At 43.6% G+C, this 23,335-nt stretch overlaps 2 protein-coding genes across 2 annotated transcripts; both read left to right on the forward strand.

Annotated features, from left to right (window-relative positions):
• Positions 1-456: 456 nt before the first annotated feature.
• On the forward strand, positions 457-2,163 carry LOC131828201 (gamma-crystallin D). Its single transcript, XM_059168998.1, has 3 exons — positions 457-465; positions 557-799; positions 1,891-2,163. Exons 1-3 carry the CDS (start codon positions 457-459, stop codon positions 2,161-2,163), a joined length of 525 nt encoding a protein of 174 aa, XP_059024981.1.
• Positions 2,164-9,292: 7,129 nt separating this feature from the next.
• LOC131828202 (gamma-crystallin F-like) lies at positions 9,293-11,761 on the forward strand. Its single transcript, XM_059168999.1, has 3 exons — positions 9,293-9,301; positions 9,393-9,635; positions 11,489-11,761. Exons 1-3 carry the CDS (start codon positions 9,293-9,295, stop codon positions 11,759-11,761), a joined length of 525 nt encoding a protein of 174 aa, XP_059024982.1.
• Positions 11,762-23,335: the final 11,574 nt, after the last annotated feature.

Below are 23,335 nucleotides of genomic sequence, written 5' to 3' on the forward strand. Positions count from 1 at the left end.
ATTAGTGTTGAACATTGTGGCACACATGTTCCTTGACAGTTCTAATAGATTAATTTTATATTTACTATATATTTTTGCTTTTTTATTGCTCCCTCATTTACACGTTTTTGTTTTCCCCCAACCTATATACATAAAAGTGTAGACTATATATGAAATGGCTGAAGCTCTATTTCTACTATTAAATCAACCATGTTCCAAGTTACTTTTTTTTTTTTTTTTCCCCCACAAACTGTCTCAACAGCATCAGCCGGTGATAGCAACCTGAATATTCCAGAGAGAATGGGACCAAAACCCACAATGAGCCCCGTGGACTAGAACAGCAAAGAGAAAAAAGAGCACATGAAAATCCCCTCCTCACCCCGCGGGCTCCTTTTGTGTTGTTCCTGCCAACGCAGCAGCCCTCCTGCTATATAGACGCGCGCCAGGGCGGCCCATCACTGACCTCCATCAGCAGCCATGGGGAAGGTGAGCCCAGCGCAGCCGCAGGCCAGGAGGGGGCCCCGCATGCTGGGGTCCTGGGCCAGGCCTCTGAGCCTTTCCCTCCCTTGCCTTGCAGATCACTTTCTACGAGGACCGGGGCTTCCAGGGCCGCCACTACGAGTGCAGCAGTGACCACCCGAACCTGCAGCCCTACTTCAGCCGCTGCAACTCGGTGCGCGTGGACAGCGGCTGCTGGATGCTCTATGAGCAGCCCAACTACGCGGGCTGCCAGTACTTCCTGCGGCGCGGGGACTACCCCGACTACCAGCAGTGGATGGGCCTCAGCGACTCGGTCCGCTCCTGCCGCCTCATCCCGCACGTGAGTCTAGCTCCCTATCAGGACACAGAATGGAAAGTTTCGAGCAAATCTTGAACATATGGAGTAGTGATCATTCTGAATAATTGAGGGTTTGGACACAAGACAAGCTATGGTAGATCAGTTCCATGTTGCTGGCCCCAAATAAAAGCAATTAATGGTACCCGGGGTACTTATTAATTCAAAAATATTTAGTGACAACGTGTTGGCTGCCATGGGCATGTACGACCTATAGTTCCTGTCTTGGAGTTGTAGAAAAACCACTAATATCCCATAGAAGAATAATTATGAGCGCGAATAGGGGGTAATTACAGAGCAGATAGGAGTTGAAAAGGAAACTTTTGCAGAGGTCCTTTTTTTTAAGACCTCTCTCTCTCTTTTGCTCCACTTGTATATTTTGGTTTACCCCACCTACACAAATGAAAGGACTTTCTCTCAATGGACAGCAACACAGAGAAATTTTATGCACGTACCCACATACATTTCAAGTATGTGTTTTAAAATGCTAAGGTTTTTGAAAAATTAGGCCTGCATCTTACTGATATTTCTTTCTCATTTTTCCTCATTCTATTCCTAAGTTATTAAATGAGAATCCGTTATTGTCTGGGAAACTTGGGACATTTAACTTTGCTTTCCACAGAAATAGAAATATCCAAGTCCTTGGTGATTTTTCTAAGATTTACCTTAAACCAAAAGCAAGGCCATTCATTTCATGAACTCACTTCACTGTTCAAACACACATGCTTGAAAAATATAAGAGATAAAAATATATCTTCAAATGGCAAAAACAGTAATACACTGTTCAAGGTTTGAGTTTCTCTCTGGCATGGAATACTAAGCGTGGTTAGTATTTCATCCTGAGAAATATTTAAATATATATAAACAGTGAAATTTCCTTCTTAATTCTATCATACTTCACGGTCTTGAAAGGGTAGTGAATCTCCGCCTTTGAAAATGGGGAATATGTAAATATTGAGAATTAGTTGAAGCTTACCCTATATTTCCAAATAGCTTGAGCCGGACTGCATGAATTTGTTGCAACCGTGCCGTGTCATGCCTTGCTTTCCTCCTCTTTCCATGTCTGGCTGGGCCAGGCTGGCTCTCACAGGATCAGACTCTATGAGAGGGAAGATTACAGAGGCCAGATGATGGAGTTCACGGAGGACTGCTCCTCTCTTCAGGACCGCTTCCGCTCCAATGAGATTTACTCCCTCCACGTGCTGGAGGGCTGCTGGGTCCTCTACGAGCTGCCCAACTACCGGGGGCGGCAGTACCTGCTGAGACCGGGGGACTACAGGCGCTACCACGACTGGGGGGCCCCGAGTGCCCGAGTGGGCTCATTGAGGAGAGTCATGGATTACTACTGAAATAAGTTCCTCATCATTTCTCAATCTGGAAACTAATAAAATATTTTCTGTGTGTTATTGGCATTGGTTTGCTTGTGTTTTTCTTTTGTCCTCCTCTTACTATTTACACATACACACACACACACACACACACAACACAGGTGGAAACCAAGATGTGTGATCCGATACAAATAAATAAAACACACCTCTCACAATAAAAACATGCCTTTGTATTAAGGAGAATGTTACGGTTTTAGAATGCTTTTTATACTTTGTATACTTTTATAATACATTATATTATTTGATTCTCTGGTCTTTAAACAAGTTGCTGCTTCAAACCAGATTATTAAAAATCCGTTTAGATTTTAGTTTTTCTCTGAAGAGGGAGGATCTGAAAAGCAACGTTTCAGAGATAATGAGACCCACTTTTTAAACCAAGGATTCTGAAGCCAGGTACCGTGATGGGCTTTAGAAAGTTTTCAAATCCCCTAAACTGTATGTAAAGGTTGAGATCACAAATCTTTAGCAGACTCTCCTGATGCTGAGGCTGCCCCACAACACTCTCTGGACTCCTAACTGGAGGAATGCTGGTGGAGAGAAAGAGAAAAGATGGTTCTGGAAAAACATTTGCCTTCCCGATGGAAGGGAGTAGGTGCTCCTGGTGTCACAATTCCCTCCTCTTTCAGGCATTTTATACCCAAGCGATGGAAAGTGTGAGGGAAATACCACAGTTTCAGAAATGCTGGCCTTGATGGGGTCAAGCCCCTAAACCAATGTCTATCAGGACTCTCCAGAGAACAGAACCAATAGAATACATATAGATAATGTGAGGATATTTATTATAATTATTACCTCATCAATGGAGTCTGAGAAGTCCCATGACCTACAACCTAGAGATCCAAGAAAGTTGGTGGCATAATTCAGTCTGAGTCCAAAGACCTGAGAACAAGGAGCACTGGTATCTGAGGGCAAGAGAAGATGGATGCTTCAGCTTAAGCAGAGAACAAATTTGTCCTTCCACCTTTTTGTTCTAGTCAGGCCCGCAACAGATCAGATGGTGCATTCACTAGTAAGGGCAATGCCAGCAGTGTTTGACCTTCACGCTTTGTATAAAGGGAGTAAAATAACCCCAAATTCATTTATGCCACGGTAATTGGATATTCTGTTATTTGTAGTTCAAAACACGTTTCTAGCTAAAACAGAGTCTATATGACTTTTTCTAAGGTGATTGTTGAGTACTGTATTCGAAGAAATTCTTAATGGAAAATCCAAAAAAAAAAAAGGAATCAGGAGAAAAAAGAGAGGAAAGGAAAGAGGAAGGAAGGAAGTTAGACTTTATAGAACAAAGAAGTCTTACGATTTTTAACATATTTTATACCTGGAGATCATCTATAACTTAGATAACTCATTTTATGTTAGGTAAGCTGAAGTCCAATTCTAATGTTAAACAATTAATAATAGAAGTGGCATCAGAAGCTAGAACCACAGCTCAGAGATCACTGATTTTTCCATTGTGGAATCAGGAAGATTCTTGTCAAATAACGACAGTACTAGCTTACTGATTCTTACCATGAGGCCACTGCAAACAACCAAGCAGGAAGCGAGTTAAATAAATAGGATAACGCAAAGCTGCCTTCTCTCTCTCTCTCTCTATATATATATATGCACGTCTCACACACACAGTTAAATACACTTACATAACCTTGTACTTACACATATAGTATGTGTGTGTGTAGGTATGTTAACACACTATACATAAAAGGCTATAGAGAGGTAGGGCAACGTATTCTCCTACATTGGTTCTTCTGCTTTCTGTTCTGTCTTGTGCTCTCATTGCTAATTTTAGAAAAGAAGAAGGGTGTGTATTTTCCAAGACTGATCTGATCAAGTCATTTCTCTGCTTTGAAACCTTTGATATTACTCTACTGTCCACAGGGAAAATTCCTCTTACAAGAACCTAGCCCCAGCCCATCCACTCCCTCTCCTATCACCTGATGCTCCTGTCCCACCCGAGCCCTCCGAGCACATCAGCATCTTCACATCTCTCTGCCTTTGCTCGCATCATTTCCATGCCTGAATTAGTCTTCCCGCCTCCCCCCAGGTGAGCAGCTCATCCTCCAAACCTTAATCAAAATTCAGCCTCAACTCGGGGCACCCGGGTGGCTCAGTCAGTTAAGTGTCTACCTTCAGCTCGGGTCATGATCCCAGGGGCCTGGGATCAAGCCCCTCATTGGCTCCCTGCTCAGTGGGGAGCCTGCTGCTCTCTCTTCCGCTGCTGCTCCCCCCCTGCTGGTGCTCTCTCTCTTAAATAAATAAAATCTTAAACAAAATGTTTCAACCTCATTCCTCAGTCAGAAATGAATCTGAATCACTTCAGAAACATTAGACTGGAAGTGGCAGAAGCCCCATATCAAATGGACAAGCGATACAGAAATCTACTAGCTCATGTGACAGAAGTCCTGCGATGGCACAGGATTTAGGGCTGGTTGATTCAGCAGCTCAGCAATGTCATCAGGGCCCCAGGTTTTGTCTGTCTCCCACCATATTTAGTATCTGTGTCCTGGAGCAGGCAGATATTCTTGGTGACCACAGGATAGCTTCTAGCTGCAACGGAGGCAGCATACAAAGAAGGTTGGGTAAAGACGAGCACCCAAAGATCTTCGCCTACAAACAACTGGGGCCAGAGCACAAATTCCCAGGATTAAAGAAGACCTTAAAATGTTATCAGGTTCTTGAGTGTAAGCTTTGGTGATACAAGGTAATCATAATGGAAAGACTAAAGGGAGAATGAGGTAGAAAGCCCAAGTAGGGAAAGGAACTAATAAAAAAAAATTTTAAGACATTAATTATATTTATTATTGTTTTATTTCCTATTATAAAGAGGACTGTAAGTACCTTAACATAAACTGTTTTAAATGCTGCTTAATTCCTTTCTAGTCCCTAGAATTCATCCCATTTTACTGTTTTCTTACAACTTGAGTAGAACTATTGAAATCAAGAAGTTAATATCGATAAAATTAACATAGATGTATTCGTCTCTTTTTGCTCATGGAAAATGTTTTAAATTGTGGTAAAATACACATAACATAAAGTTTACCATTATACTCATCTTTAAGTATTCAAATTGGTAACATAAGACACATTCACAGCGATGTGCAACCATCAGCACAATCCATCTGCAGAACTTTGTCATCACCCAAACTGAACCTCTGCACTCACTCAAACCCTAAGTCCCCATCCCAACCTCACTATAGCCTCTGGTAACCCCCCATTCACCTCTCTGTCTCCACAAATCTGACTGCTGTATGTACGTCAAATAAATGTAATCATACACTGATCCTCCTGCCTGACTTATTTCACTTAGCATGGTGCTCTCAAGATCTGTCCATGTTGTGGCATTCATCAGAATTCCATTCCTTTTTAAGGCTGAATCATATTTCATTCTATGCATCTGTCACGTGTTTTACATCCATTCATCCTTCCATGGGCATTTGGGTTGCTTCTGTCTTTGGGCTTTTGTGAATAATGCTTTGAACATTGGTGTACCAATACCTGTTTGGGTCCCTGCTTTCAGTTATACTGAGTATATACTTAGAAGGGAAATCGTGGATCATCTTAATTAGATGTTCTACTTTTTGAAGAAACTCTAAACAGTCTTCCACAGTGGCTGCAACATTTCACATTCCCACCAGCAATGCACAAAAACTGTAATTTTTCCACATCCTCACTAACACTTGTTATTTTCTATTTTATTTTTGTGTTTTATTATAGCAATCCTTATAGACTAAGAAGTAGCATCTCATTGTAATTTTGATAGCATTTCCCCAGTGATTAGTGATGTAGAGCATCTTTTTATGTGATTATTGCCTATTTGTATATCTTCCTTGGAAAAATATTTATTCCTGTTCTTGTATTAAAAATTGGTGGTTTTGGGGTTTTGTTGGTGGTGGTTTGGGGGGAGGTAGTGATTTGTTTGTTTGTTTGTTTTGCTTTTTGCTTGTTGCTGAGTTGTAGGAGTTCTTTATATACTTTGGATACCAATGCCTTATCAGATATATATGATTTGCAAAAATTTTCTTGCATTCCAAGGCCTTTCACTCTGTTGATAGTCTGCCTTGTTGCACAGAAGTTTTTATTTTGATGAAGTCCAATTTACCTATTACCTATGCTTTAGTGTCATATCCAAGAAATCATTGCCAAATTTAGTGTCACGAAACTTTTCCCCTGTGTTTTCTTCTAAGAGTTTTATGGTTTTATTTCTTTAGGTCTTTAATCCATTTTGAGTTAGTTTTTGTTTTTGGTGTAAGGTAGGAGTCCAACTTCATTTTTTGCATGTGGATATTCATTCTTCCCAGTATCATTTGTTAAAAAGACTCTCCTTTTCCCATTGAATGGTCTTGCCAGTCTTGTCAAAAACCAGTTAACCATACATGTGAAGGCTTGTTTCTGGGTTTTCTGTTCTTTTCCATTGGTCACCACACTGTTTTGATCCGTGTGGCTTTGTGGTATGTTTCGAAATCAAAAAGTTCAAGTTCTCCAACTCTGTTCTTCTATTACAAGATTACTTTGGGTATTTAGGGTCCCTTGAGATTCTGTGTGAATTTTAGGAGGGATTTTTTTTTATTCCTACATTAAACATTATTAGAATCTTGATAGGGACTATACTGAATTTGTAGATCACTTTGGGTAGAACTGATATCTGAACAATACTGAGTCTTCCAATCCATAAACACAAGATGTATTTCCATTTATCTTTATCTTCTTTCCTTCACCAATACCTCTCAATGTATAATAAACTTAACTTAAAAAGAAATGACATATGGTGATTATTTTGCATATACTTCTATAAACTCCTTAAGAACATGATTTTGGGTAGCTGCCTAACATCTCATCGATCAGATGTTCTATAGTTTACCTAATTAATGCCTTATTTCTGACATTTCACTTGTATTTTTATATATTATAAACAATGGCCTAATAACATAACTGTACACAATACTTGCATGTACCTTTAACTATTTCCTTTGAACAAATTCTTAAGGAGGAAAGTATTAGATCAGAGAAGTGAAAATTAAGAGGGATGGGCAGATGAACAAAGGTATCTTTTTTTATTGTGGTAAAATACACATACCAGTAAATTTACCATCCTAACCATTTTCAACCACATAGTGCAATGGTGTTAACTATATACATATTGTTGTGCAAGGGATCTTTAGAACTCCTTTATTTTGCAGAACTAAGAGGAAGTTTTAAAATACATCAACAGTGGTGTTTTTTTAAAGATTTTATTTATTTATTTATTTATTTGACAGACAGAGATCATAAGTAGGCAGACAGGCAGGCAGAGAGATAGAGAGAGAGAAGGAAGCAGGCTCCCCGCTGAGCAGAGAGCCTGATGCAGGACTCGATCCCAGGACCCTGAGATCATGACCTGAGCCGAACACAGAGGCTTTAACCCACTGAGCCACCCAGGTGCCCCAACAGTGCTTTTTATAATACAGGACTATGGTTTCAAAATTTCCTCCATAGTTTCCTAATTTTCTGTAAATGTAAGAATTTTTAAAAGAAAGGATGTGAGTAAGGTTTATTAAGTTTGTGTGCATCGTATGAAATTTGATCAGGAAAGACAACTTTTTAGCATTGGATTTTGGTGGCAACAATCCAAATTGAAGAATGAAACAGAGTGTCTCAAGTTGTTTTAAGTTGAAGAACTGCTTCTTCTAAAGCACTGGTTTTCAACCAGTGTTGATTTTGCTCTCCCAAGGAACATTTCCAATGTCTGGAAACATGTTTGGTTTTAAAACTAGGAGACCAATGCTACTAATATCTTGTGGGTTGACACCAGGAGTGCTGCTAATCATTCTTAAATGCACAGAACAACCACCCCACAACAAAATTTTTTTGGTCAAAATAGCATGAGGCTGAGAAACTCTGCTCTAATGAGAGCCAAGCATCAGGAGCTGCTGAGGGTGGAGGTCGGATCTTGGGAGAAGAAGGCAGACTCCAGCCCTGGAGTCAGAGCCTTAACTGCAGAGTAAGCAGGGCTTGCCCAGGGCTGGGAAACCGAGAGAAGGCAGAAGCTTTCTAAGACTGCAGGATATTAAATTTGTTGCATTTGCATGTTAACTTGTATTTATCAGTAGTAGAACTAATCTTAGCACTTAGTTTGCAAAATTATTAAATAGAAAGTTACCATGTGAGGGGCGGCTGGGTGGTTCAGTCAGTTGGGTGTCTGCCTTCTGCTTGGGTGGTGATCCCAGAGTCCCAGGATGGAGCCCGGCATCCAGCTTCCTGTTCAGTGAGGAGCCTGCTTCTCCCTCTTTCTCTCTGTCTGCTGCTCCCCTACTTGTGCTCACTCTCTCTGTCAAATAAATAAAATCTTTAAGAAAAGAAAGAAAGTTGCTTTGTGAATCGGAACCACCAGTGAGTCAACTCATGAACTCCATAAGTGAGGGTCTCTTTGCCTATGCCATGAGAGGCACCCCAGCTGAGGTGCTGGAGATATCCCCAGTCCAGCCCAGTCTCCAGGGGCAGAGTGGAGGCTGGTGCCTAAACCCAGCTTCCTCAGGGTCCAAGACCCCATTGCCCTTCCTCAAGTGTTAGCAGTCTCTGCTATGCTCACTTGTTAGCCTGCAAGGTCATGGAGAGGTTCTTCCTCTTAGAGGAACTATGGAGAAGACAGGTTCTTCCCCATGTTCCAGATTCTCACACCAAGAAAATGCTCTCTACTCAAAACGTCTCATGCTGGGGTCCATTCTGAACCTCAGACTCAGTCACTACCCGACTCTGCTACTCAAAAGGAGATGGTCTTGAAATTTAAAACGATAACTGGAATATTTCATTGCAATTATTAACTCGATTAAGGGCTTTTGCTCAGTTCCAAATTCCTAAATAGGCTTCATTTAAAGGCCACAGAGGCAATAAGTGGCAGTTTTAACACGGGTCATCAATTCGAAAACACTGGAGAGTCTAAGAGAAAACATACAATAAGTCCCCCACCCCACCCCCGCAGTCATTATGTAGAAAAGAGAGAGAGAAAATCCCCTCCTCACCCCACGGGCCCCTTTTGTGTTGCTCCTGCCAACGCAGCAGCCCTCCTGCTATATAGACGCGCGCCAGGGCGGCCCATCACTGACCTCCATCAGCAGCCATGGGGAAGGTGAGCCCAGCGCAGCCACAGGCCAGGAGGGGCTCCCACACGCTGGGGTCCTGGGCCAGGCCTCTGAGCCTTTCCCTCTCTTGCCTTGCAGATCACTTTCTACGAGGACCGGTGTTTCCAGGGCCGCCACTACGAGTGCAGCAGTGACCACCCGAACCTGCAGCCCTACTTCAGCCGCTGCAACTCGGTGCGCGTGGACAGCGGCTGCTGGATGCTCTATGAGCAGCCCAACTACGCGGGCTGCCAGTACTTCCTGCGGCGCGGGGACTACCCCGACTACCAGCAGTGGATGGGCCTCAGCGACTCGGTCCGCTCCTGCCGCCTCATCCCGCACGTGAGTCCAGCCCCCCAGGCCCTGCTGGGTCCTCCCACCACATGAGCACTCCAGACCCGGCTTTCAGACTACGGGGCGGCAGCCTTCTGTTGCTGCTCTATGTTCTCCTTTCCTTTCTGAGTATCTCCAAGGATTTCTTCCACTGAAAATGTGGTGCAGTGCTTTTAATTTAAAGATTTATTTTGCTTTGCTAAAATTAAACTCACCTCTACTGGGAAAATTCACGGTGTCCATGGCTCTGGTGACAAATAAAGCAACATGTTGAAACTGGTTCATCAGGTGTCCTGGGGCTAGTTCCTCGGGCTACTTCTCTCTCTTCATCTATAAAATGGGGCCAATAAAAGTAGCTAAATCTTAGGGTTGGAATAAGGCTGAAAGCAGAGTACCTAGTACATGGCAAGCCACCACTTCCCCTAAATATTAACTATTATTATTATATATGTTATATATATTATTATTATGAACATCAAGTCCCGCTTTTCAGTCAGTCAAAACAACCAACAAGCTGATTCCGGCAGCTCCTGCAAAACCCACTGTTCCCCAAATCAAGCCCCTGCGGCCTGAAATCCCACAGTTGGGGATTCTCTAATCTATGACACAGTCCTGTGGAAATGTGCCGCTTTTGCAAAGTGTGAAACCCACTCTAACCGACTCAAACCCATGCCTTGATGGACCCAGAGGAGCAGGAAGAACCTGAAAGTCCGGGTTTCTCCTCTCCCATCTGGACTTTTCTAATTATAGACTGAACGGTCCTGTCATTGGCTTCTTGTAAAAGAAGAAAAGACTTGCATGGTTGCGCCACCTGCACCAGGCTGCCGTGAAGACCAAATTAACTGATGTACGTGTGGGTCCTTTCCCAACCGCGGGAGATTCCTTATTAGCCATCTTTCATCCTGCGGATGATCGCTCGTGAGAACTTCTAAAGACCTATCAGCAGCGGGAGCAGGAAGACACTGAGACGATCGGCGCCTTCTGGGAAGGGACATAAAAGTAGAGCAAGTGCTCAAGGAAAAATAGGCAGGATTTGCTCCAGACAAAAAGCCTAACTTTCCATTTTTCTAAAGGTTTTATGCTCCCTTGGTCCTGGGCAGGTCTCCTTCATGATCTTTGGCCCCCATGTTGGTTCAATTACATAAGCAGACTTGCAGAAGCGTGTATTAGAACTGACAAATAAATCTCATCCTTGTGATGGCTCTTGACTTTCAGGATCGTAGAGAAGCAGGGCTTAAAGCAGATGGAAGGGACTAAGGAGCTGTTGGGGCTGAAATGCCACAGCCCATCTGTGCCTTGCTTTGGGGAAAGCAATTGGATTTCCTTTCTCCCTCCCCTCTTCTAGTACTATCAAGATTCAAAATAATGCCTTTTGCTAGGGATATGTTTGTCTTTTTATTTTAATATATAATTATTTTTATATCATCCAAGGAGAACCCCAGACCACCAAAAGTCTATGAAGGATTGAGCAAAACAATTATATACAAATTGTTACTTAAGAATGGTAGTAAATGGATCCAATTTGTATGCTTCATAAAGGTTGTGCTCCCCCCAAAAAAAAAACCCTAGGGAGCACCATTTACATATTCATCCCTATCATGGTCTGTGTGAATGGTGGGGTTTTTTGTTTTTTGTTTTTTGGGGTTTTTTTGTTTGTTTATTTGTTTGTTTTTTAGTTTTGCAGTATTCAACCTATCCAGCGGTACACAGCAGCCCTGTTATTGGTAGTCTCCTTCTTTTACTTGGCCACCTTTGATATAGAAAAGACAAAGAGATGCCCATTCCCCATGTGGGGTGTGTGACTGGTTGCAAAGGGCTAGGTTTTCTGACTTCTCCTCATCTGCTCATTACCAAACCCACAGACCAGCTCCCACAGGATCAGGATCTACGAGCGAGAGGACTACAGGGGCCAGATGGTAGAGATCACTGAGGACTGCTCCTCGCTTCATGACCGCTTCCACTTCAGTGAGATCCACTCCTTCCACGTGCTGGAGGGCTGCTGGATCCTCTACGAGCTGCCCAACTACCGGGGACGGCAGTACCTGCTGAGACCGGGGGACTACAGGCGCTACCACGACTGGGGGGCCACGAGTGCCCGAGTGGGCTCACTGCGGAGAGCCATGGATTACTATTGAAGTATTTGTACTCTACGCTACTCTCCATCTGGAAACTAATAAAATATTTCCTGTGTGTTTCATGCAGTCATGGGGTCTCCTTTTCCTTTCAACCTCCTTGGAAGGGCTCAGCAGAAGGCAAGCAAGCTGGGGAAAATGTCGATTTTCTTGCACATATCAGTGGAAAGGGTGGTATGGGGTAGCAGTTGGGAGCACAGCCTCTGGAGCCCAAAGTCCTGATCCAAATCCTTACTAGCTATAGGAGATGGGGCAAGTTCCTTAGCACTCTTGTTTTGCCTTGGTTTTCTACCTTGCAAAGATTGGGGTATTAACATTCTTCGTCTCATAAGATTGTGATGTAGATCACATGAGTTTTTAGTTTTAATTTTTAATTTTCTTACAAGGGTGCCAGACACAAAGTAGGTGCTATATTAACAAGCATTTATAACACAAGTGCTCCTTGGTTATTATGGAGTATTTGGACCTTATAAACGAGTGTTTTTCAAACTATCAATAATGGTCAAGAATCACCTGCTTCAGAATCACTTGGGACAATTGTTAAAATGCTGATTCCTAGACCTCGCCCTCAGCGGCTTTTGACACAAATGGCATTTGAGAACCAGGGTTCTAAATCTAGTTTTTTTGTCCTACAGAACTACATCCCAAAAAGTTCAGTACCTCCATTTTAAACACTATGCTCTGTATTGGGAAATAAGAATGAGTAGAACAGTCTAGAGGGAAAATAGAACTTCCAACAGAATTTTCAAGGTAATTATGCCTGCGCATAGTTTGCTGAAAGGGCTGTAGTGGCCCTAAGGAAGAAGCCCGAGACGCTTGTCAGCGTGTTCTGAGATGCTGCCACGGTGACTTCACCCATCCCTACAAGGACTTTGAACATTCCTGTTACCACAGTAAGAATTATGAACATATGTCATGTGTCAGAGGGACTGGATGGGAGAACCTGGGGGGCCCAGTCAGTTGGGCACCTGCATTTGGCTTAGGTCATGACCTTGGGGTCCTAGGATCCAGCCTGGCCTTAGGCTCCCTGCTCAGTAGGGAGTCTGCTTCTCCCTCTGCTTCTGCCCCTCCCTCTGCTTGTGCTCCCCACTCCCAATTAAATAAATAAAACTTAAAAAAAAAAAAAAGATACCCCTCCAACAACTTCTGGTATCTTCTCCACGGAATACTAGGAACAGGACAGTGAAACAAAATCATCACACCCACTGGACAGGCAGCATAATGGAGGGATTAGAAGTCTCAAATCTGCCTGGAGTTAGATCTGACTGTTTGGGCTTGAATGGCAACAGTCTTGTGTAAGGCTAGAGTCTTAGGTCAAGTTCCTCCAGACCCAGATCATGAACTAAAGATTCAGGAGGAGGTGATTTATCAGAGAAGTGCTTCTAGGAGGAAAGGTGAGCTAGTAGGGAAGCAAGATAGGGAAAGGCAGAAAGCCAGCTCAGCCTGATTCTGAGGAGAGACCTGGAGCCCGGATCACCCTGTCTAGTGTCTCTTGCCTGGAGGCAAAGAATGGGGAAGGGGGAGGTGGGCAAGGAGGCTGGTATCTCCACACCAGTCCTTTCTGTCACGGTCACTGGGTGAAGGAGAACACGAAGCTCCCAGACCCCTTCGGATTTCCTTTACCTGCCGGCAAGAGGCAACCTTCAGATCTTCACAGCCCGAGCTATACTAGAGCAGCCAGGTCTTCAGAAGCCGGCGGGAGGGCAGCACGCAGAGCTGGAAAAGATCCGAGGGGATGGCAGCAGAGCCCACTCCTCAGGGTGATGGGCATAATAAAAGCGTGTCCCTTATGCAGAGTGAGAGTCAGATGATACGACACCTGTGCGCGCTCCGCAGTGCCGGGCACGTAGTGAGTTCTCGCCGAGTGTCTACGGTGATGATTATTATTAGGTTCTATGAACTGGGAAGAAACGGGTATAAAGGAAGTGAAAATGCTGGACTGACCTTGGCCCACAGGGAAGAAAACACAGCAGTTTTCAACGAGAGATTCAGGTTGGCTGAAGTGCTAGAGACCCAGAGGGGAGAAGTGAGAAAGAAGCTAGGCAGATGGTTAAGGCCAGAGCTGGGAGGGAGGTAGCATTCATGGCTGGGGGCCGTGGGGTGGAGGGGGGCACAATGGGGGGAGAGAGGGAAAATAGCAGACTCCCCACAGAGCACAGAGCCTGACAACAAGGGGCTCAATCCCATGATCCTGAGATCACGACCTGAGCCGAAATCAAGAGTCAGACATTCAGCCCACTGAGCCACCAGGCGCCCCAGGAGGTGGCATTATTGATGAGACCTTGGCTGAGACTGGAATGATGTCAGAAGTCCCTCAACCGGGGCTAGAACCTGAGCTGCAAAACAGAAAAGAATTTGCTAAAAAGGGCGAGAGAGAACACAATGCAAGCAAAGCCATTTGAGATGCACAAAAGCAAAACCGATAAAGGAGAAGCGTTGGTGCCAACACAAACGCTGCTCTCTCCGCAGCAGGGTGACGCCCTCTCCTCCGAGAGGATGCAGCTAGTCAGACACACACACCCATAACCTCGTAGTAACTTTGCCAAGAAACACTTCCCTCTTGCTTTAAAAAGCTATTTTTTCCAAAATGCTCATTTAAATCCTAATAAAACTTGAATTTATCTTTGTTTTTTTTCCCCATTGGTATTGAGTTTCAGAATGCAATTGTGCTGTTATGTTTTCATGTAATCTAACAAGTTGGTTATTAGTTTTTATTTTAAGTCATTAAACATATTGAAATATTAAAGTAGAATATGTTTAAAATAAAATACCTGTAAGGAATATTAAAAAAAAAAAAAGCTATTTTTTTCCTCTAAAACCAAAACTGGAGTATAGAATATTGAATATGTCTGTTCCTACTAACTGCTAATGTTTAAAGCAGCTGAAATAAAAAGAGGAAGAGGTGAAGCAGGAAACAGAGACCAGCTAGCTAGTGGGCTGCTGCAGCCTTCAGAAAAAAAGAGGTCACTGGCTGAAGGCAGGTGGCATTCGCAGAGGTGGGAAGCGGTCCCGTTTTGAAAACATGGTGGACACAAAAACTCCTATTCATTCAAGGCGGGTGTGACAGAGAGGGCTGGTCTGCGCCCCTAGAAGGATGAGCTGTCTTCCACCCAAGCAGGGAGAACCGCAAGGGGAGCACCTGTGGGGAGGAAAACCAGGGCTCCCATTTTGGACAAGAGGCATTGGAGATGTCTAGGAACAACCAGGTGGAGTTGTTAACTGGACAACTAGTTAGTGGTTAACCAGGCAACCAGTCTGGAGTTCAGGGGAGAGGCACGGGCTGGAGATCAACGTGAGCAAGTCACCCGAGGACAGATGGTATTGAGAGTCATAAATGGGGGTAGGATCCTCAGAACATGTGTGTCGGTGAAGCCTTGGGCACCCCACTTTAAAATGAACGGCTGAGGGGTGCCTGAGTGGTGCAGGAAGCTAAGTGACCAACTCTTGGTTTCGGCTCAGGTTGTGATCCCAGGGTCATGAGATCAAGCCCCAGGGCAGGCTCTGTAAGCTGTGGCATAAGATTGTTTCTCTTGCTCTCCCTCTGTCCCTCCCACCTGCACACTTTCTCTCACTTTCTCTCGGTCTCAAATAAATAAATAAATCTTAAATAAAATAAAATAAAATAAAATGTATGGGAGGGAGGGCTAACAAATAATGCTCAAGTTTGACGACTTACCCAATAAAATTTTCTCTTTCATTTAAAACAATTTAATTTAATTTAAAAAAAAAAAAAAAAAGAGGGAGGTGCCTGGGTGGCTCAGTGAGTTAAGCCTCTGCCTTCCGCTCAGGTCGTGATCCCAGCGTCCTGGGATCAAGCCCCATATTGGGCTCCCTGCTCGGCAGGAAGCCTGTTTCTCCCTCTCCTGCTCCCCCTGCTTGTATTCCCTCTCTCGCTGTGTCTCTTTCTGTCAAATAAATAAATAAAATCTAAAATAAAATAAAATAAAATAAAAGAGGGTTTTGTGGTTTTTTTAATAGGGTGCCTGCATGGCTCAGTCAGTTAAGTGTCTGACTCTCGATCTCAGCTCAGGTCTTGGTCTCAGGGTCATGAGTTCAAGCCCCGCATTGACCTTCACAATGGGTGTGGAGTCTGCTTAAAATATGATAATAATAATAAATTGTAAAAATCTTTAAAGTTTTTTTAAATTAATGGTAATGACTTTTTAGCTAATTCTTAAAAGCAGATAAATCTGGAAACATGGAAGTCAGCAAGAACAAGATAATAAGAAAAGTGAAATCTAATTGTTCTTTCATATCACTTTTGATTTTCTGAGCATTACACTAGAGAGCACTGCCTACCAGTTCATCAGGAAAATTTGGGGGGAGCTCCTAGCTGACTCCACGGAAAGATCATGGGACTCTTGATCATAAGGATGTGAGTTTGAGCCCGTTGGGTGTAGACTACTTTTAAAAAATGTTGAAAGAAAAAAGAAAATTTGGGGGGTGGCTCAGTCTGTTAAGCATCTGTCTTCGGCTCAGGTCATGATCCTGAGGTCCTGGAACCGAATCCCACATCAGGCTCCCGGAGCAGCAGGGAAGTCTGCTTCCCCCACTGCCCCTCACCCTGCTCATGCTCTCTTTCTCTTTCTCTCAAATAAATAAGCAAAATCTTTTAAAAAAGAAAAAAGAAAAACTGGAAAACTGTAATTAATATTTAAAAATTCCGTGATGCTTATGAACTGATATTCAGAATTATTAAGAGAGAGAGTCAAGGCTTTGAAACTTTAGTGAGAATGACAAGGTCCTAGTACACAATTAACTACCCAGATTAAGGGAGGTTAGTCTTTCTGTAGCACGCAGTCCATGAGAATCACCTGGGCACTTTCAACACACAGATGCCAGACCTGGCGAATCAGAAATCTCCAAGGACTTCCCCGTGCATCCATATGGGTTAGTAAGCTCCCCTGACGAGGATTAAGACACTGAACATGTGGGAAACACTGGGAGGAAGCCTGTGCTCCCGAAATGTGGTCTGTAAACCAGCAAGCAGCACGGGAATGTTCTGGGAGCTTGCTAAGAATGCAGAATCTGGGACCTCACCCCACCACGCTGAATCAGAATCTGCATTTTAACAAGACCCCTAGATGATTCTTTTGTATGTGTCAACTTGAGAAGCCCCGGGGTAGAGAGTGCCGGCCTGTATCCCTTAAATCCAGCGGAGCACAGATCACCACAGGCTGGCTGTATTCCAGAATCACCCACAGAGCTTTCAAAAATGCTAATGCCTGGGCCACACTCCCGAGGGTTCTGAATGAATCCCATAATTTTCAAATAACTTTTCTCTTCTGATTTAAAATTTATCAACTCACATATCCTCATTAACTTATTTATTCTAGATATCCAAAAATGCTTAATATTTTAATAACGATGAAGCTTGGTTGGAAAACAGGGTTCGAATCTAGGGTCAAGATGGGGATCCGAACTACTCTTCAAATTGAAACAACCATCAGGCACGGGCAGAGCAGCTATCTGAGTGCAGGAGTCCTTCCTAGTTACAGGGTCTGCCCTGCCCTGGTGGCAGAATCAGGCAGGGCAGGGAAGGTGCAGGGCTTGGGGGGGGGGGGGGGGGTGGTGCTGAGGGGTTTGGGGGAGCGTGGAGCCTATGGGGGGAGGGAGCGGTGGGAAGCACCGCGGAGCAGACAGGCCCTACAGAGAAAGCCACAGACAGACCCAGTGGCCTGAGGCAATGACTCTTCCCAATGTCCTAGTTGATTTGGCCAGTTGAAATCACTGGAGGATCAAGGAAAAATTTACCTGGTTTGGGAACAAAGTTTTTAGAATATGAAGAACTCTTAGAGCCTAGCTATGGCTAAACTGTCAGCTGAATTCATTCCCAACAAAGTTTCCATTCACAAATCCTCTCTCTTTACCATTGTTCTCACATCTTTCTTACTGATTTATGGTTCCTGTAATAATTCTTCTTTCTCTTTTCTTTTTCAAAACTGTATCTTTTTTTTTTTTTTTAAGGAAGATCCATTTTTCTTTTAAGATTTTATTTATTTACTTGACAGATAGAGATCACAGGTAGGCAGAGAGAGAGGAGGAAGCAGGCTCCCCGCTGAGCAGAGAGCCCAATGCGGGGCTCGATCCCAGGACCCTGAGATCATGACCTGAGCCTAGGGCAGAGGCTTAACCCACTGAGCCACCCAGGTGCCCCAGGAAGATCCATTTTTAATTTTTTTCTGATTAAGTATTTTACCTAACATGGGGCTTGAACTTATGACCCTGAAATCAAGTCCCATGCTACACCAAATGAGCCAGCCAGGTACCCCTCTATTTACTTGTTTTTAGTGAAAAGTTGGAAGTCTTTTTTTTTTTTTTAATATATTTTTTTGTCAGAGAAACAGAGAACGAGAGCAAGCACAGGCAGACAGAGAGAGAAGCAGGCTCCCCGCTGAGCAAGGAGCCCGATGTGGGACTTGATCCCAGGACACTGGGATCATGATGAGCCAAAGGCAGCTGCTTAACCAACTGAGCCACCCAGGTGTCCCTGAAAAGTTGGAAGACTTTTGCACCACACAGAGACTAACAAAAACCCTGAACTCTTAAAAAAAAAAAAAAAAAAAAAAAAAAAAAAGTAGCTTCCTTCTCTTGCGCTTAGAAATGCTTTTACTTAATTTAGATAGGAGCTCCACCCAGTGTTCACCGGAAAAAAACACAAGTACGATTTAAACGCTTTTTCCAAAATCACGTATTTTAAGAAATTTTTTGTACCCTTTAAATACACTCTATTAGGCAGTGTATGCAGGGCAAACTTATTATTAGCCAAAACACGTATTAAACCAATGTAAATGTTATTTAAAAAGCAGGGTTTGAGAGCTTTGTGACTCACTGCGAGCATTTCGTAAGAGCCCCGGAAGGCATGACCATTGGTCTGTGTTCCCTGGAGCAGATGTGGCCCTGTCGGGTGGAGAATCCAGATTTTGCATTGTGACTTTTAACAGCACTCCTGTCTTCTTCCATCTTGCGACACGCAGCAGATCCAATCCATAAAACTTCAAGTTCGTGAGTAAGATACATTCCGCATCCTTCAAATATTTCCTCCACTTCACCGTCAAGCTCAAACCCTATTTACTTAAGAGTTCTCAACCAGTTTTTTTTTTTTAATATATCCTTTGCATTTTTTTCTTACCATTGTCTATGAATCGTTGGTTACAGAAGTCTGATTAATCTCCTTGGCGGGGGCGGGGGGGTACACAGGAGATCTATTTCAAATCTTGTTGGCTGACTTCCTGTGTTCCTCTGACCCTCTCTCAGTGTCTACAGACATACAAGGATAGCCTTGTCCCACAGGTCTTAAAATCTCTGATCAGTCTGGGTGAAGGCAGAGATCACGAATGGTGTGAGGCGTGGCTCCTCCACTGTCCGTCTTTGCATCTGAAAGTCACAACCTTGGCTCCTTATAATACCACCCAAGCTATGTATCTTGGGGCTCCTTTGAGCGGTATCCTCCAAGCAGTGTTTGTCTTTCTGCCTGAGCCCCCCCCCACTCCCAGTTTACACTGATTTCAGAGGTGGGAGCCGGGAACTGTTGTAGAGCTCACAAATACAGCTCACCTTTCTCATATCCTTTGGGTTCTGTGAAGCGTTCCCGAAAACCTTCACTCTGTGTCCCCCATGGCCAGGGAATGCTACAAACCAGCCCAGATCCAGATCCCTTTGAGGATCTACCAGACTCCAGCTTTGAAGGTGACCCTCTCCCACTCTGATTTTGCAGCCACCTGCCTCACCTTCTCAGGGTCCTGGCCTGGGAAAGAAGATAAATCCTGTCTTACCTCACCATCTCTTCTTTCCAGGAAATCAAACTGTTCTAAGCCAAGTCTTACATGGGACTCCTCCGGACCACCACGCCATTGCCCGTGTTTCATATTCTTGCGCATGGTTTCCGTGTCCCACGGCCCACTCTTTCCACCGACTTTGTAGTGTCCTTCACCCGTTTTCAAATTTTGTCCCCCAACTTGAATTTTGTTCTTCACAACTCTTCATCTTTACTATGTATTTCATCTTAAAGGCTTTTTTCAGAATTGTTCTATCTCCGTGATTCCTGCCCTCCATTATAAGTCCATATTCAAGGATTCACAGAACACAATTTCACATTTAAGAAGCAGGAGGAGTAAGAAAGGGGGGGGGGGGGTGGCAGCAACAAGAAGCTGAAATTCCCATAAATAATCATTACGACCTTTCGAATACTTCGGTTGGCACGGTTACCATAACCACCCAGCTCCTTTCTGCTGAGAACATTGCTCTTGAATTACCAAGAGCTCATTTTGGGAGTCAAACTTAGATACTGACAGTACCATGAACCAGCTGTGGGACATCAGGGAAGCGACTCACCCTCTCTAACCAAAGCTATAGGTTTCCCATCTGCCTAAGACATAATAATAATAACATAATGCTGTAAAACTCCTGGCATATAGTAACTCATTCAATGTTAGCTATTATTATTCCATTTTATTTATTTAATTGTCCTAAGTACGATATTTTGTACTTGCTGTGGAATTTTTAAAAATTTCCTGAAGCCCAAAGTTTTAATGTAGGAGGTCCTAGGGTAAGGCAGTTTGGCTGCAAGTGACTCTAAGTGTATTTATGGAGCGACAGTGTCTAGAATACAGAAAACAAAAGATGTGCCATTCTCCAAACTCGTCAAACAATTGTTTCATTGTAGACAATATATTGTAAAGGGACCATTACTAAAATCTTATATTTTCTAAAGAAGATGTCAGGATTATGAAGAGTCTAAAAACCATCTCTTGTAAGTAGATAAAGAAACTGGCACTCTTTGAACCAAAGAAGAAAATTGTTAGTATTTTCAGAAACTTAAAATGCTACCATGTGAAAAGGAACCTAGACTATTCTGTGTGAGCCCAGTATAGAATTAATACCAATGGGTATAATTTGGGGGAAGGCTGCTATCAGTTCAACATGAAGGAGATTTTAAAGGAGCCAGACGTATCCAGCAATGCAATGGGAGCCTTGCAGTGCACTCAACGTGGAGTTGACATTCACTGAACAATAAAGAGGATTCCCACGTGGATGGGAACTGAACTGAACAGTGAGTTCTCTGCTTACTCATGGGCATTTGTTTATGGGATTCCAGGGAGGGAGAGAAGACTCCTTTCATTGCACGTGACAGATCCTCAGCTCCAGAGTTGAAACTGAAACAGGACGAGAAGTAGGAAGGCACAGCTGTTGCCACACAGAGATGGATTCCAAACTCTGATAAACTTTCTGCCGTGTGGGCTTCACCTTTAAACAGCCTTTGTCCGTGGGATGGTCCCTAGACTCCCCAGGATTACCAGATCCCTAGTATCCAAAACCTCCATCTGTCTTTGAAAGTCTAAACCAGGTCTCTCAAAAGGACTCCTGTTGATCCTGCAGGGGCGAGATGCCACCACAGAGTACGCCTCCGCCAGCCCCGGCCACATGGCCACCACCGTGCTGGGGAAATGGGAACTTGGGACTCCTAGCCCCACGGGGCTTGAGGGGTGGGGAGTAGCTGTCGAGGAGATGTTGGGCTGACAAATGCCAACAGATACCTGTTACAGGGAGACCCTGAATACACAGGTAACAACCATGCCTCTGATTTCTCTGGATGATCCCAAGAAAGGCTTTTTTTTTTCCCCCTGTAAGATATTGCCTCGTATTTACAGATGCAAAATATGGACAATGCTTTATTTTTCCATCTGTAAACATTTTTTGCTGACATGTCCACCTTTTCCTTCTATACAAGGTTCTTTCTATTAGGATAATTATAATTACCAAAGTAATCTGGAAGTCCATTTCTTTCTAGAAATCATAACTATAGCAATGCAGGAGCCAATGGGGTTCAACTTGGTGCAAATGAATGGAAATGGAAAACTTAACTTACATAGGTTTAGTTTGTAGATTACCTAGAAATGGACCACACCCTCCCTATAGGATAAGCTTTTGTCTTAAATGGGACAAAGAGCATCCCAAGATTTTTAAAAATTCCTTTTCAGAAAGTAGAAAGGTTTTGGGTATAGTACAGACCTCATCACAGTGACATCTGCTTAAAGTGCCAAAAAGTAGCTAAATTTCAACTCCTTTGTGGGTATGCACTGCCTAACACCACTGCCCAGAATCTAAATAAAAGTTTCTGCTCTTCCTGTTATCTCTGTGGCATTAATTAATTAACCTTTTTAAGTACACACAACACCAATGATAATGGAGTTAATATCAGCAGGAAAACTGTCAAGACTTTAAGATCCCCACAGTCCTCATTGTTTAATACATACGTGCAATTGACTGTTCAAGGTGTGGGTCTGTATTTATTGAAATGGAGCTCTGTTCATGATATTTTAAGTAAATAACATTTGTCAAAGGAGCCTCATGTTTCTCTGTGCATGTAGGAAACAGTCGTGAAAAACCAACATTACAATGTTAATGGCACTTGTCTCCAAGGTATGGGGTTCAAGATGACATAAATTGTTGTTAGGCTCTTTGTTTCGATGAATATTTATGAATTATATAATAAGAAAGAAAAAGGAAAATAAATAAAAATTTACAATTTTGTCTCCAAACCAAACTGCCTTAATCATAAGTGCCTGGAGGTCAGGGGACCGACTTGGCTCAATATATACCAGGGAGCAGTTAAGACCTTCTCTGTATTAAGTATCACTGTAAAACTCAGAAAATAAATGTCACATACATATAGTCCTGGATACCCGAGAGAGATGAGCATTCATGAAACTGATTCAAAATGGAACAAGAAATACATGCTGTGAGGGTTTAATGTAATTCTGTGGCAGTGAGCAAAGAGACATGGGGGTGGTCTGTAAAGCACGGAAGTCAAGGCAAAAACAGAGACATATCAGAATGGGTGCTCATGGCCCTGGGGCTGAACTGGGATCCCAAAGAAGTGACATGGGTGAGCGTCAGGACTCAGGGCAAAAGTGATGTGCCAAACGGTATGGAAGCATTTCCCATATTTTCACAACCAGTCCAGGAAGGACTGCATCTGCAAAATTTAGTGCAAGGAGTGGCAATGAGGAAGAATATTCCAGACAGAGAAAAGGGCAGATCTGAAGACACGGAGGGGAGGCAATGTCCTGGGTAGTCTGGGTAGTGTCCCAGATGCCTCGCATGGGGTTAGGAAGGGCATAGCTCCTTGCTGATGCTTGTGCCCTGGGAAGATAAGTACCCTGAGAACTCCCAGCACTGTCTGCCCCAGCCACCCCTGCCCCCCTGCTCTGGTGGGAGATCCCTGGGGGGGAGGGGCAGGCACTTCCTTGGGTCAAGAGAGAGAAAAAAGCAGACACTGACAGCCCAAAGCTGGGAGCTGGCCCGGCATTCAACGAGGCCATCATATTTTCCAACATAAACAATTCACAGAATGTTATGATCAGTTGAGGCCACTCTGTGACGGTGCTGGAGCCAGAGAGAAACAAGACCAGTCCACGCCATGTCCGAGCACGACAAGCAAGAACAAGGACACCAAAAAAGGCAAAGATGACCAAACGTTCCAGATAACAGTGAGTGAGGGCTACTTCTTTCCCGTTACGCTTTAGCCTCCCTCCATTCCTCCCACCTCCTAGATCATATTGAGATAACAGAACT

Source organism: Mustela lutreola, chromosome 3, assembly GCF_030435805.1.
Source record: "Mustela lutreola isolate mMusLut2 chromosome 3, mMusLut2.pri, whole genome shotgun sequence".
Classification (NCBI taxonomy): domain Eukaryota; kingdom Metazoa; phylum Chordata; class Mammalia; order Carnivora; family Mustelidae; genus Mustela; species Mustela lutreola.